Source organism: Diabrotica virgifera, chromosome 7, assembly GCF_917563875.1.
Source record: "Diabrotica virgifera virgifera chromosome 7, PGI_DIABVI_V3a".
NCBI lineage: Eukaryota > Metazoa > Arthropoda > Insecta > Coleoptera > Chrysomelidae > Diabrotica > Diabrotica virgifera.
Window position 1 is genome coordinate 231,583,297 of NC_065449.1, and position 16,050 is coordinate 231,599,346.

The 16,050-nt window shown below is 33.8% G+C and overlaps 1 protein-coding gene across 1 annotated transcript in view; it reads right to left on the reverse strand.

Annotated features, from left to right (window-relative positions):
- Positions 1–209: 209 nt before the first annotated feature.
- Positions 210–16,050, reverse strand: part of LOC114327262 (dual oxidase maturation factor 1) — a 30,275-nt gene continuing 14,434 nt past the window's right edge. Inside the window, exons 2-7 of the mRNA XM_028275806.2 lie at positions 13,004–13,061; positions 12,436–12,672; positions 7,392–7,592; positions 6,880–7,044; positions 4,644–4,763; positions 210–583 (exon numbers count right to left, since the gene is read on the reverse strand). Coding sequence (XP_028131607.1) covers positions 324–583; positions 4,644–4,763; positions 6,880–7,044; positions 7,392–7,592; positions 12,436–12,672; positions 13,004–13,061 — 1,041 coding nt within the window. The 3' untranslated portion in view covers positions 210–323. The remainder of the gene's footprint in view (positions 584–4,643; positions 4,764–6,879; positions 7,045–7,391; positions 7,593–12,435; positions 12,673–13,003; positions 13,062–16,050) is intronic.

Here is a 16,050-nt window from a genome sequence, read left to right on the forward strand (position 1 = left end):
TCAAATGAGGCAGCACACGACCCCTATTACCTATTTAAAAATAAGGGGTGGGGAAGTGGAAGGGAGGGGTTGACAAATCACAGATGTGTGTACCGTAAAAATGTGTCCCCCTTAGATCAAAAATCGACCAAATATCGAGGTGGACTCTTTTCCTTGGCCCACTCTGTATCTTTCTTCATCTATACTTACTAGTAATAAAAAGAAAAGCATTTGAAGCGAAAAGTATATATTTAGTATAAGAATTCTACAAAAAAAAAGTTTAAGCACATTTTACGAGTGAGAAGTTAAATATTCTGTTGTGATTAATTTTTATCTTATCCCAACTATGAAGCATTGCTGGTAGAGGGAGGAGGCAATGGCATTCTATGTCTGTTTGGTTTGTTACCACGATTAATAGTTGGTGCCAGTACAACAGTCTTTCTTTTTAAATATACAGGAATATACTCCACATCGTCATCATCATCCTCAGCTTCAACCGGTGGAGCAGCTTCCATTTCAACCAATGGAATGTCGCCGGATTTCGTCATAGATCTGTTGTGTTTAATCGTTTGATGTCGCCTCAAATCTTTCCGCTCTTCCTTAGCTGTAAAGAAACATTATTATTATTGGGACATTAAAATAACGATTATGTGTCATTAAATATAATATTTAAAGAAACCTAAGTTTCCGAGAAAACAATCATGGAAATAACATAAAACATAACGAGAGGGTTGAATGCTCGAATATATGAAATTTATGGAAATACAGATATCGAGCACCTAGTTTTTTAAATCTTGCCCAAGTATACTTTCGCTCCTAGAGAATTATCAGGGGCGTTTCGTCAAATCAGTAAGGTATCCTAGTAGAATGTCCTGACATTTGTTTAATAGGAGTGATGGCAAAATTAACACATAACATATTTATCATATAACACACACTGTACAAAGGACCAAAGAGATTAAAGAAATAGATGCCGGTACTACTTCATTTACATGTCGAAGATGGAGGAACAAAATGGTCCCAATAAAGTTTAATATTGATGTTATTTTATATTTTATTAAAGTAAAATTTTCGCTTGCTTTTAGCAGATGTCGCTAAGACACCCCTGTTACGTTATTTCATTGCGATTTATAACTAAAATGATATTAACAGCCCGATATGCTTTAGTTGATTCAGAGAAAGTCATATATACATTATCTGATGATAACCTAAAAATGTTTGAAACCGGTTAGAGTGTTCATGGCGCTCTCTGAACGAACTGAAATATAAAATTCTGTCTAAATCCTGACAGACTATTTTGTGCCGTGTAATTTGAGTTGCCTATATGAACTTGAATCGGCGAAATGGGCATGTAAATAATAAATTTTGCTGTATTAACACCCCTTTAAAAATGTACATTGTAAGACATGAATGAATCAAATATGTAAAGTACCTTTTTGTATATGTATTTAAAAATGAAACTGAAAAGTTATTATTATAAAGAGTGATATGTACCTATACTTGTGGCTTGACTAAAATAAAACGATTAGATATAAAAAAAAATCACAAATTTTATTAAATTTGGGAAAGTTTTTGGGTAATTTTTTTCTTAATAATCCACTCTTTTTGGACATTTTATAATTTTAACTTGGTATCAGAGCTGATGTACTTAAATACTTTTTGTAAGTATAGTCCGTCCGCTATAACTTTTCCCATGCGGTACGATTCATTTTCAATCAAATTAAGTCAAAACAGAAAGTGAAACGTACGCCGATGTGTGTATATATAATATGGGTACAGTATACAAAATGTATATATTCTTTTTCTCATGATCATCTTTCAGTGCGTCACAGTTTTTCGATTTCTTTCTAACGCATTAAATTGTATGTGACAGAAAAAAAGGCACGTCCTTGATACAGACATTTATTCTAGTTATTCTAGTTGTCGATAGATGGCGCCATAATAAAAAAAATAATTTTTTTTAATTAGATAATAATATTGCAAATACAATCTGTATAATTTATAAGACTATACAAATCAAAGAAAATACCATTTTATAAATGCAAGAAACACATTTGATTTGTTTTTATTCCAAATTGAAAATAAAATGTGACAACTGTCAGATTTAACTAAAATGTCATGTTAGAATAAATGTCATAAATGTGTATTATCACGGACTTACCCTTTTTCCTATCATTTGTTACGCACTGAAAAATGCTCATGAAAAGGACAATACACATCGACGTTCGTTTCAATTTATGTTTTGACTTAATTTGATTGAAAATGAATCGTACCGCATGGGAAAAGTTATAGCGGACGGACTATATGTATTTAAAACTTTGAACTTCAGAGTAAGTATTTAAATGCCAAGTGCCAAGTATTTAAATACTCTATAATTATAAATAAGTACTTGGTATTTAAATGCTCTAAAGTTTAAAGTATTTAAATACCTACAAATAAGTATTTAAATTTTGAAATACGGCCCATTACCTCCAATACCAAGTTAAAAATATGAAATGTACAAAAAGCGTGAATGATTAAGATAAAAATTTACCCAAAACTTGGGTCCATTTTTAGTATTTAAGTACTTGGTATTTAAATACGTTTTAACATTGGTATTTGTACCTATTTATGATACTTTCCCAAATTTACTAAAATTTGTAATTTTTTATCGGTGCCGCCCAAAATCCCGACAGCCAAAATCCCGATAGCCGAAATCCCGACGGCCAAAACACCGACACGCCAGAATCCCGACAGGCCAAAATCCCGACATGCAACAATCCTCATATAAGTAAAAAATCCGACTTTTGTTTAATACTTTTAATACAAAATACTTTTGTTTAGCAACAACAAATAAAAAGCAGATGCCCATAAATAAAAACCAAGAAATAAATGTAATTACCTATATGTTAAAAAGAAACTTATCAAACCTGTCGGGATTCTGGCCTGTCGGGATTTTGGCCTGTCGGGATTCTGGCGTGTCGGGATTTTGGCCGTCGGGATTGTGGCTGTCGGGATTTTGGCTGTCGGGATTTTGGGGTAGACCCACGGTTATTAGACTTTATTACGGTTGTCTTTTCCGACGGTGGTGGGGAGACTTATATTTTTGACTTTACGTCACAAGAGTTTACATTCCCATATTTTTAAATTATTTTCGACCATTGAATGTGTGTTATTGTGTATATATGTGTATTATTTGTGTTATTATGAAATAATAAGAAAAATAGTACACATTTTATCTTATACCGGGTGGCGAATCGTAAAAAGGGCCATAGGAAACTCAATGTAAAGTTCTGAATTGTTGAATTCCTGCTTCCCTAATTATTCTACATCAAAAATCATGAGAGAATATTTGTAGAGAATTAAAATCTGTATTAAAATCAAAAGTTAAAAATTTTCTACGATTTAAATGCATTCCAAAATTTTGAAAAATATGATACATTTGCCACAATAGGTATGCGTGTAAAAGTAAGGCCACACGTTACTATTTAACTGACAGTGCTCACACCATTGACTGAATAAAAAAAATCTTTATTATTAATCCTTTCTCCGCAACTGAGGGTATCTTATCAACTGTATTGTTTTTAAACAGTAGATGATAAAATAAAAATATTGACAATTCAAAAATGTAAACATTATTGCATTGTGTGTGGCCTAAGTTTGGGCTGAAAACTAAAATGTATTACATTTTTACAAAATTTTGGAATATGTTTAATTACGTATTTAGACCAATTTTAACAGTTATTTCCAATACAGATTTCAATCCTCTTCAAATAGTTTCTAATGTCTTTTGATGTAAAATAATTATTAGGGAAGCTGGAATTCAATAGTTCAGAATTTTACATTGAGTTAATGCAAAACTTTGACGCATGTCAAAATTCTCAATGTGTTTTAATTGTATTCATTTTTTTCGAATCCTGAGAAAACTAATAAATATTTTTGAAAAATTTAAACTCAGAATGAAAGACTACATTATTACCGAGGGCTGAAAGTCCCTGAAAACTTCTATAATGTTTATTTTAATAAGTTACAGGGCTGAAAATAAAAGAGAAGTGTGATATTTAATTTCAAATATTTCATTCAATAGAATCTGCTTGTTTATTCTAAGGGGCTTTCTGCCCTCGGTAATAATGTAATCTTGCATCCTGCGTTTAAATTTTTCTAAAATACTTGGTTTTCTCAGGATTCGAAAAAAATCATATTACGATTCAAATGACAGTAAACTCTCGTGACGTAATCTCACCCTTAATGTTCATTGGTTAGTCGATTTAGGCCACCGTAGTAATGTCTAAGAACCGTGGGGTAGACCCATTTTTTATATCTAATTGTTTTATTTAACTCAATCCTAGCCACAGTTATAGGTACCTACAGATCACTCTTTATAGTAATAACTTTTCAGTTGCATTTTTAAATACATCTACAAAAAAGGTACTACATATTTTATTCATTCATGCCTTACAATGTGAATTTTTAAAGTGGTTAATACAACAAAACTTTATTATTTTATATGCCTATTTCGCCCATTCAAGTTCATATAGGCAACCCAAATTACACGGCGCAAAGTAGTGTGTCAGGATTTAGAATTAAGTGAAATATAAGACGGCTTTTGGTGTCGTTTTGCAACGAAATGATTATTTATTTATTTATATTTATTTATACATTTTATTTATAATCGTTATACTTACTTAAGTACACTACTTCGTCGTAACTGTTGAGAGGATTAACGCCAAAGAAGCTGTATATAATTTCATCATGATACATATCCATATACACTATAACGCAGGCCAAGATAACACAAATTAAACCTAAAATAAAAAAAGAATTGGTGAGAACAAAACATTCTTGCATTCAAAGTGCCTAAAAGCATGGTGAAGCTAACAGTACATGAAGTATGATGTATTAAATAGCCACACAAATATATTCAAAAAATCACTTAAATCGGGCAACAGGTTTAGGAGATACGCGACTTCAAAAATTACCCATTTTTTAGGGTGCCCGTTTTCTATGACGCGTTTGTACAATGTACAACTTGTGCAATTTGAAAAAGGTGGTTTAAAAGGTTTTTTAAAATTTAATTTAAACTGTATTATTGCATTTTTAACACGTTTGTAGAAAAAACAAGCTTATGTAACGGTATAATATTTTCGCTAAGAATTTTTAGACATTCCCCTCTAGTGTACACAACCAGTTCTACCTTTTACCGCTCATAGGTTTTATGGTTTCAGCAATTAACAAAATATTGTATTTTATAAATTTATAACGTTTGTAGAAAAAATATTGTATGATATACGTGTTAAAAAGTACATTTTTAAGGCACTCATGTGTACAAACTTTCACATGCGTGCCTTAAAATCGTACTTTTAACACTTATATCATAAATAACTATTAAACTATTTGACAAATTGCTTTGAAATTTAAAATATAATTTAAGCACCAGAAGTCTCAACAATTCGTGTAATAAGAAGTAGTCCTGTCGTCAGTAGGGGTACAACGGCCTCCTTAATTCAGATGGACCTACCCAAGTTTTCTTTATGTATTTTGACCCATAGAACACTAATTTTTTGGGTAACAGTAACAGTCGATCCGGATGTCGATAAGATTGTTATAAACAAAGAACTTGAGGAATCACATAACAGCGATTTTTCGCAAAACAAAACTTTTTTTGTATTTTTTGGGTCATTCTAAGCAAAAAATGTTTTTACAAGTTTTTTCGTAGGATGCATAGTTTTCGACATAAACGCGGTTGATCTTTCAAAAAATCGAAAAATTGCAATTTTTGAACCCGAATAATTTTTGATTGAAAAATAAAGTAGCAATTCTGCTTACCACATTTAAAAGTTCAAGTCAAATTCTATCGGTTTTGATTATTTTCATTGCTAAAAATTTATTTTTTTATTGTTAAACAAAGCTATAAACACGACATAGTGATTGAATGATGTTTCCAATGCATTTCTAATTTGAAATCGAACGAGTAGGCGCGCATACAGAATTTCTACGTATATTACGTACATTAAAGCGCATGCATTGGACACGGGAAACACTATGTGTTTATAGCTTTGTTTAACAAATAAAAACTTAATTTTTAGCAATGCAAATAATCAAAACTGATAGAATTTGACTTTAACTTTCAAATGCAGTAAGCAGAATTGCTATTTTATTTTTTAATCAAAAGTTATTCCGGTTCAAAAATTCCACTTTTTCGATTTTTTGAAAGTTCAATCGCGTTTATCTCGAAAACTATGCAACCTACGAAAAAACTTGTAGGACCATTTTTTGCTGAGAATCACCCAAAAAAATACAAAAAAATGTTTTGTTTTGGGAAAAATCACTGCTATGTAATTCCTCAAGTTCTTTGTTTATAACAATCTTATCGACATCCGGATCAACTATTACCCAAAAAATTCGTGTTCTACGGGTGAAAATATATAAAAAAACTTGGGTAAGTCCATCTGAATTAAGGAGGCCGTTGTACCCCCCCTGGCGACAGGACTAAAGGTTCTAAGTTAATTTTTACATAAATGAATATTTATAAAAATTCAAAATTTATGATTTATTTTGCAATTTTCTAAGCAACCAATAAGGATAGACATATTCAGTGAACGCCATATTGAATTTTTTTAGACGATTTATGAGTTTTTTACTCTCAAATTTGTTTAAAATGCTTAACTTTTTGGTTAGAGACGAAAAAAGCGAAAATTTACCGTTTTTTGATCTTCATTTGTTTATAACTATGTATATCATCAAAATTGACTGCAGGAAACATAAAGGTTATTAATATAGATGTCCATACTACTCAAAAAATTTGGTTTCGGCCTGGAGGGGGATGTGCCACGAGAAAAATCTTATTTCTCTGGACTAAGACTGCGTGACTTGTCACATTAGGATTTTATAAGATTAGATATGAATTCAGTTAGAACTTACCTAGAACAAAGGTACACCAATAATTAAACCCAAAATGAGTAGTTAAGGTTTCTTCTTCAAACGGTATAACAACCGGGAAAGGATTACGTACAACTAAATAAATAAGGTTTCCCAACAACTGCAAGCCACCGCATAATCCAAGGAAATATGCTCCATATCGAATGACTAAAAATAAATAAAAACAATTAATGAAAAAATTCTTTATAAAAGGTAGGTATATTTATTAAAAACCCTTAAAAGGGGCACATCTATCACATAACGTTTTAGACCTATACAAATCATCATCAGTGCTGTTACAGGCAAATCACATGCTGAACCACCAAAAATACATGGGTAAAAACCCTTAAATGTTAACAAAATATGTTACAGTTACAAAATTGATAAAAAACCGTCAGGATATGGCCTTTGGCATCCTATGACTCATCACAAAGCACGTGGTTTACTTGTTTGAAAGTATGTCTTTACATTACGGACGGTAGATATTAGTAGATAGCTGATCTGAACATACATACCTGATCTGAACAAAATCGTGGATAAGATCCAACAAGGAAACGCTGTCCACATCAATTGGTGCGTATACCATCCTGCCGTCCTATAAAATCGTCCAAAACGCTGACCTTCTCCATCTATTACAAAATAATCTACAACCCAAATGATAGGTAGTGGTGCTCCTCTGTATTGGGCCTCTCTGAACTCTCGTTGCAATAAACCGGCTAAAAACAAAATCACTTTAAGTATTTACTAAACAAAGATAAAGAAACGGTGCGATTAGACGACCTGCTCGTTCACAACAAGTTAATAGCGTTGATTGATACATATACCTCTGTATATTTATCAATCAACGGTAATACACTAACGGTACACAACGGTAATACACATCAAAATTGACGCACCACCATAAAAATGGGACATTTTTTATGTCTCGTATTTCATAAACCTGTTGTCCGATTTGAGTGATTTTTTTAATATATTATAGCTTTATTATTCAAGAATATTGATGTAATAATATTATTGCTAAACAGGTAAGTGTCATTGTATGCCGGGTGTCACAATGATAATGTGTTTTTGAAGATATTCTTCTTTAGCGGCGAATCGATTGATGGTAAAATTGTACATAAATCTGCGCGCCTGCTCACACTGACAGTATGTAGTTCTGACAGTATGTAGTTCATTGCTAATCTTTCAAGATAGGTATGTATATATCTGTAACCGTGCAAATAAGTCATTAAAAGAATATATTAGTGTTTTTAGGAAATGTATTACAGTAGAACCCCGCAAATCCGAACCCCGCAAATCCGAACTTTCGGCAAATCCGAACCAACGGAAAGTGAAAAAAATTTTAAAAATTCAAAATAAAAATTTAAAAACATGTTTATTATGTGAGAAAATAATTACGTAAGATGCTAGCTACAGTATTAAACACTGGAACACTAATGGGTGAATAAAAGCGTCGAGTTAGACTAAACACAATCAATAAAGGACTGTGCATAATACACATTTTCCATGGTATACTATGAACGAAAACATTGAAAAAGATAAGAAACATGAGAAACATAGTGTAATCAATATCCAGATTACAAATTAAATGAATCATTTACATGGCCGAATTCCCATGTCCCGTGACGAAACAAAACTACTGGCGTTAGCGATTTAATATTTCAGTGATCTAAATATTTTTCAGCTTTAGAATATTGGAGGCATAAACGTGCGGATAGAGTTTCACAAAGGGATCGGTGGCAGTCCAAATCTTTTAAAAATCATATCTTCGTTAGCTTCTTAGGCTAACTTTCGGATAATCCGAACTTTTCGGAATCAGAACAGGCTGTCCCCCCAATTAGTTCGGATTTGCGGGGTTCTACTGTATTTATTATAATTCTTGTGTTTTTGGATTTGTGTTTCTTTGTAGTAAAATAATAAAATATTATGTAAGCATAACATTTTTACACTATATGTCGCCGTGTTGTGTAATTATATCCGAAACTTACATGTCAATCCCTAGGGCCTCGCTGGAGTAGTGGGTAATGCGTTAGCCCTGAGATTGGAATGACGCGGGTTCAATTCCTGGGCGATTCATATTTTTTTTTTATTTTTTTATATTTTTTAAACTGGTTAGCAATAATATTATTACATCGATATTCTTGAAGAATTAAGCTATAACATATTAAAAAAATTACTAAAATCGGGCAACAGGTTTAGGAAATACAAGACATAAAAAATGTCACATTTTTAAGTTGGTGCTTTAATTTTGATGCTTAGTGTAGATAAAGTTGGTCAATAAGTTTTGCGGTTCGATAAGAGAGGGCGTTGCTACTAGCATGTTTTTTGAAGTTATACTTCTTTAGGTGCGATAGAGAGTGAATTTTTATTATACTGCGGGCATGCGCACAGAGACAGTATGTTATTCGTTGCTAAATCTTTTAAGTTATGTATGTATCAGTGCAAAAAAAGGTGTGGAAAAATTATATTAGTGTTTTAGTAAATATATTTATTATAATTTTTGTGTCTTTGGATTTGTCTTCCTCGGGAGTAAGGTAATATGTATTATTAAAACATTTTTATATTTAATACTTCACTTCGTCTATTTGTTACCGTGATTTTTCAAAATGTCGGAGAAACCGTAAAAACAATGCCTTCGTAGCGTCATTGGTACAGCATTCGACCAGAGATCGAATGATCGAAGACGATCCACGTCAACAAGGTCTAAAAACAGTAACAATACCAGAAATCCTAGAAAAAAAATACAGGAATATTGGTAAATATAGAATATAGGTAAGTATTGTAAAATCGTCGAGCGACTTAAAAAGATTTAGTAGAAGCTCTAGGCATGTTGTCGCGCAGTGGAAACCAGGGCCGCATTTAGGTCAATTGACGCCCTAGACAATTCTCTAGTAGCCACCCTTCATTTTTTGTACAGTATTTTTGCCGCCCTCTCATAATTTGCTAGGCAAAGGCCTATATTGCCTAATGGATAAAGCGGCCATGGTGCAACCACCAATATTTTAATTGAAATATTGGCTTTCAGAAAGCTGTGTTCACAATAGGTGCAGCATTCACTAACATAACAATATGTGATTTTGTGTTTTGATTCATCACTATGGGTACGATTCGGGTCTATTATCATAATTCTGAATCAAAACAAGAGGCTAAGGAGTGGTGTGGACCCGGTTCATCGGCTCCAAAACGAGTTCGTATCCAGAAATCGGCCAAAAAGGTGTTAGCATCCGTTTTTTGAGACGCAAAATAAATTTTTTTTATGGATTACTAACTGGTAAAACAATATATTTGAAATATTATTGTAACCTTTTAGACCAGCTAAATGAAACAATTCGTGAAAAAAGACCCGGTTTGTAGAGGAAAATAATTCTTTTTTCAATAGAACAATGCACCGTGTCATATGAGCATTTTAACAATGACTAAAATCAATAAATTAAAGTTTGAATTGTACGAGCGTCCACCGTATTCACCAGATTTGGCCCCATTATTTTCTTCTTCTTCTTCCTTTTTGTATGTAGGCTTTAAAGCCTGTTTCTTCTTCAATATTAGCCTCCTAAATTGTTTAAATTATCGCACCATCTTTTTCTTGGTCTGCCAATACTTCTTCGTCCATTTGGTGACTTATCTCGTGCTATTCGTACTATACTATCCTCTGTCATTCTACTAATTTGTTCGTTCCACTCCTGTTTCCGTTTTGTCACTCATCCATTTATATCTTCTACATTGCATGATCTTCTTATGTTTTCGCTTCTCTCCCTATCTAACAGACTTTTCCCTGATATTCGTCGAAGTATTTTCATCTCTGTTGTTTCTAGTAGTCGTCTCGTTTTAGATGTGCCAGATTTGTCTCCGCCGTGTATGTCACGAGAAAATGCTAAATGAGTTAGACGCTATCTGCTGGAAAATATGCCTGAAAATGAACTTTTCTAAAACTAAATTTATGACTAATCTGATTCCTAGCGGACAGCTGATTATACGCGAACAAGAAGTAGAACTAGTGGAAAAGTACATTTACTTGGGTCATGAAATTAAAATTGGCACAGATAACCAAACATGCGAAATAAAAAGAAGATTAACTCTTGCTTGGGCAGCCTACGGAGCTCTGAGAGACATATTTAGGAGCAGTATACCGATCGGTTTAAAAAGACAAGTGTTTGACCAATGTGTGCTACCGGTAATGACATATGGATCAGAGACACTGACTCTAACCAAGGCAACAGCGTCGAAAATGCGGGTTGCTCAAAGGCGCATGGAAAGATCCATGCTGGGCGTAACTCTACGGGATAAAATAAGAAATGAAGATCTCAGACAAACAACCGGTATCGCAGATGTTGTAGAACGTATCACCAGGCTCAAATGGAACTGGGCAGGACACGTCGCCAGGCTGAAAGATTCAAGATGGGCACGAAGGCTGATGGAGTGGAGACCAAGAGAAGATAAACGAAGTAGAGGAAGGCCGCCTACACGATGGACAGATGATATCAGGCGGATTAGTAAAAACTGGCAAAAATCAGCACAAAACCGTGAAGTGTGGAAACAATTGGGGGAGACCTATGTCCAGCAGTGGACAATTGGTTGGATGATGTGTATGTCAACATTGGGACCGTGCAAGTTCGGAAAAGCGACACCTGGTTTCACAGCTCGGCAACTTTTTTCGCACTTTTAATTATATTGACCAATCATATTGATCCTGGTTGCTGGATAATTGTCAAGACTGTAGCCCAAAAAAAATTATAAGAAAAAAAAATAAGATTTAGGTTATGTTATTAAAAGGTAAACAGTGGTATGTAGTAAATAAAATTAGTTATTAAAATGTAGCACTGCAAGCAAAATACAATTAATTAAATATACTTTTATATAATAATTGCATATCATATCAATATTGTGAGCAACATATAATTTTTCTTCTTCAATGACAGTAGGTATAAAATATACGTCAATTTGACCATTTCAATTGACAATATGAATTATTTAAGAAAGTTGCAAGATTTCTACGCTATTCGGGCACGATCGTTTCTCGTATCCCCTCCAAGTACTTGCACACCGCGAATAGGTCTAATTGCTGCTTTATAGAGTCTTGCTTTTGTGTCTTTTATGTATTTTCAATACATAAAAAAATCATGCCTGAAAGCGTTTTTCATCAAATGATGAAGTCATAAGAGCTGTGGAAGCGTATTTTGTAACCCTTCCTGATTCTCACTTCAGCGATGGAATTCCTAAATTGAAATCTCGTTGGAACAAGTGTATTGATGTTCAGGGAGACTATACGTAATAATAAAGTGTATTTCAAACCATAAAATTGTGTTTTTCCTATCGAACCGCAAAATTTATTGAACAGCTTTTCATTAGTTAATAAATTCAATAGTACAATCCGACAAGCGAGATCTGGCGCGCGACCTTGCTCGAAAATACACAGTACGAGAAGGTCACCCGCCAGCACTCGTTTGCCGGATTGTATTTCATTACAATATAAAATTATGAAAAACTTTAAAGCAAAAACCGCAATTCTCAAAGATATAAGAAAGAAAACAAATTTGATCAATAATATAAAACATGGCTTACCGTATGGTCCAAATCCAAATCTTCCCTGATCCCATATCCATTCGAATCTTTCATTATAATCTATTGTTTCATTTTTCAATGGACCAGTCGGATCAACGTCAGCTTTTAAAGTAACGTTAATTCCTCTCAAAGCTATTTTTAATGATACCGTCCCGTTGATTTCATGTTTACTTCCTGCTTTATAAGCCATTACCGACTTTATTTCGCCTACTTCCCATTCTTGGCCGAAATTGTTTACTAAAATAAATCAGTTGATCGAACTATTGTTGAAAATATAATTAATCTCCTAGCAATATAAATATACAGACTGTTTAGTGTTTGATTAGATATACCCCAATGAAGGAAGCGCTAAAATCGGCAACATTGATTATGAGAATGAGTTGCATTACCACAGTAGAATGACGAATGGCTGACTGAACCGACGCGACATTAGGTGGGCAGCGGGGAAGCAGTGTTGTCATTTATATATAGTGCGTATATCTAACTGAAAACTAAACGGTCTGTATCGTATCTATTTATTAACATTATAGAGATAATCTAAAATATAGAATAAGAAATATATACTTACTTAGTAGTAGTGTTCCTATCAAGATAGTTGCGTAGACTCGTGTAAAAACAATCACATTCTGAAAAATACGTAATAGTTTTTATGATCAACAGTTTAATAAAAATAAGGGTGAAAGATAGAGAATCGACTCACAAATTATCCTATATTTGTCCATTGCTGAACGTAGGCCTCCCGTAAAATGTTCCACCCCTCAAAGATAAATAGAAGAGCGAAATAAGTAATTTTAGAAGAGTTCATATTAAATAATAAAGGTAATGAACCCACCTTTACCAACAAGAAAAGTCAGGACATTATGGATATAAATCGGATCATCGATCATCGGATCATCGACTTAACCTTATATACAGGTAAACCACCCCTAACTTATCTGCAGGCAATCGAAATGCACAAATTAGGAATGATATCGAACCGATTTGGAAGCAAACATTCTTCTTTTTCTTACGGTGCCTATCTATTCCGGACGTTGGCGATTAGCATGGCTATCTTAACTTTGCTGGCTGCTATTCGGAATAGTCCGGTTTTCGATGTATTAAACCACTTTCTCAGGTTTTGAAGCCAAGATATTCTTCTTCTCCCAGGTCCTCTCTTTCCAAATACCTTGCCTTGAAGAATGAGTTGCAACAAGCCATATCTCTGTTCATTCCTCATAACATGGCCTAGAAATTCTAGTTTGCGCTTTTTGATTGTGTTAATAATCTCGCATTCCTACAATGCCATGCCTGCCAATTTTATACGTAGGACCTCAACATTAGTCACATGATCCACCCACGAAATTCTTAAAATGCGTCTGTAACACCACGCCTCGAATGCCTTGAGTTGTCTTAAAGAAGCTTCGGAAAGTGTCCAGGCCTCTACCCCGTATAATAACGTACAAAATACATTGCATCTGATGATAGAGATTTTGGTACCAAGTAGTAAATCGTAACTTCTGAAAAGAGCATTATTATGATCGCTGGTCTCGCTTTTCCTACGTGTTGTTTTATTTCACTTGAGTGGTCCCACTGGCTGTTAATGTTGGTATCTACGTATGTGCAGCTCTCCACCCTGTCAATTGGTTGTTGGTTAACCAAAAGTTGTGCATGTAATATTTCGCACTTACCTACTACCATGTACTTTGTTTTTTGAAGTTATACTTCTTTAGGCGCGATTGAGAGTCAAATTTCATAATATTGCGCGCCTGCGCACGCAGACAGTATGGCGTTTAGTTGCTAAATCTTTCTAGTTATGTATAAATATATCAGTGCAAGAAAAGGTGTGAAAAGAATATATTAGTGTTTTTAGTAAATATATTTATTATAACTTTTGTATCTTTGGATTTATCTTCCTCAGGAATAAGATGAGTATTATTAAAACATTTTATTGTATATTTTATTATACATCACCTTGTCTGTTTGTTACCGTGAATTGTCATTAGCTACGTTCGAACCCATACAGACACAGTCCTCGTAGCGTATTTGGTATAGCATTCGGCCATAGATCGACAGGTCTTGAGTTCGAATCCAGTGCAATCCTATACTTTTTTTATTTTTTTGAAAGCGGTAAGCACAAAATTAGTTTGGTGTTTAAAAAAAATTAAAACAAACTGTTTAAAGTATATTTATTTTAAAAAAATCATATAATAGAAGTATAACTTCTTACGTGCGTACAAAGTACACACACATTCTTTTTTTTGGTATTTATATTAAGTCCGTGTTCTCTACTTATATCTGATATGCCCGACGTCATTCTTTGCAAACTATCTAGACTATCTGCAAACACTACAGCTTCATCGGCATCTCTAATGTTGTTTAGGCTTACTCCGTTGACTAATACGCCTTCCTGTAGTTCCCCAACGCTTGCTCGAAGATATGTTAAGAGTCTATATTAAACGACACCGGGGACAGAATGCATCCTTGCCTCACTCCTCTATCTATGGAGGCTGCCTCTGTCAATTGGTCATCCACTTTAATAGTGGTAGTTTGGTTGTACTATAAATTATATATGATCCTCAAGTCTCTATCATCTAATCCCGCTTCTTTCAAGATGGTTATGAGTTCATTATATTTTACTCATCAAATAAGTATCGACTATCAAATGCCTTTTTGCTGTCGATAAAATAAATATACACTTCACAGTTAACATCCCTGCATCTCTGCATAAGCACTTGGCCGTTGAATAGAGCCTCTCGGGTGCCTAAGGCATCGCGGAAGATAAACTGTGTACATGATACCCGTTCTTCGCATTTTTTATACAGGGAGTCCCAAAAGTAGTGGAACGGTCGAATATTTCGCGAACTAAACATCGGATCGAAAAACTGAAAAATACGTGTTCAATCATTTTCAAAAATCTATCCAATGATACCAAACACCAACCCCCACTACACCCCCTGGAGGTGGGGTGGGGGTAACTTTAAAATCTCAAATGGAAACCCCCAGTTTTTCTTGCAGATTTTAATTTGTAAAAGTAAGCAACTTTTATTCAAGACTTTTTTCGAACTGTGGATAGATGGCGCTATAATTGGGAAAAACGATTTATCCTGATACCATAGGTAAATTATAGAGACGGTCTAATATCTCACGAAATACACTTTCAAATGAGAAACTAAAAAACAAATTTTTAATCTTTTTCGAAAACCTATCGAATAACACCAAACATCACCCTCCAACCCATCCCCTGAATGTGGGGTGAGGGGTAACTTTAAAATCTTAAATAGCAACCCCCACTTTTTATTACAGATTCGGATCCGTCATGAAAAATTAAGTAACATTTATTCGAAACATTTTTTAGAATTGTTAATAGATGGCGCCTTAATTGGAAAAATTCGATTTATTAGCGCCATCTATCAGAAATTTTAAAAAATGTTTCAAATAAATGTTGCTTAATTTTTTATGACGAATCTGAATCTCCAATAAATAGTGGGATATAATAGTAGTCTCCTATTTAAGATATTAAAGTTACCCCCACCCCACATCCAGGGGGTGGGTTGGAGGGTCATGTTTGGTGTTATTCGATAGGTTTTCAAAAAAGATTAAAAATCTGTTTTTTGGTTTCTCATTTGGAAGTGTATT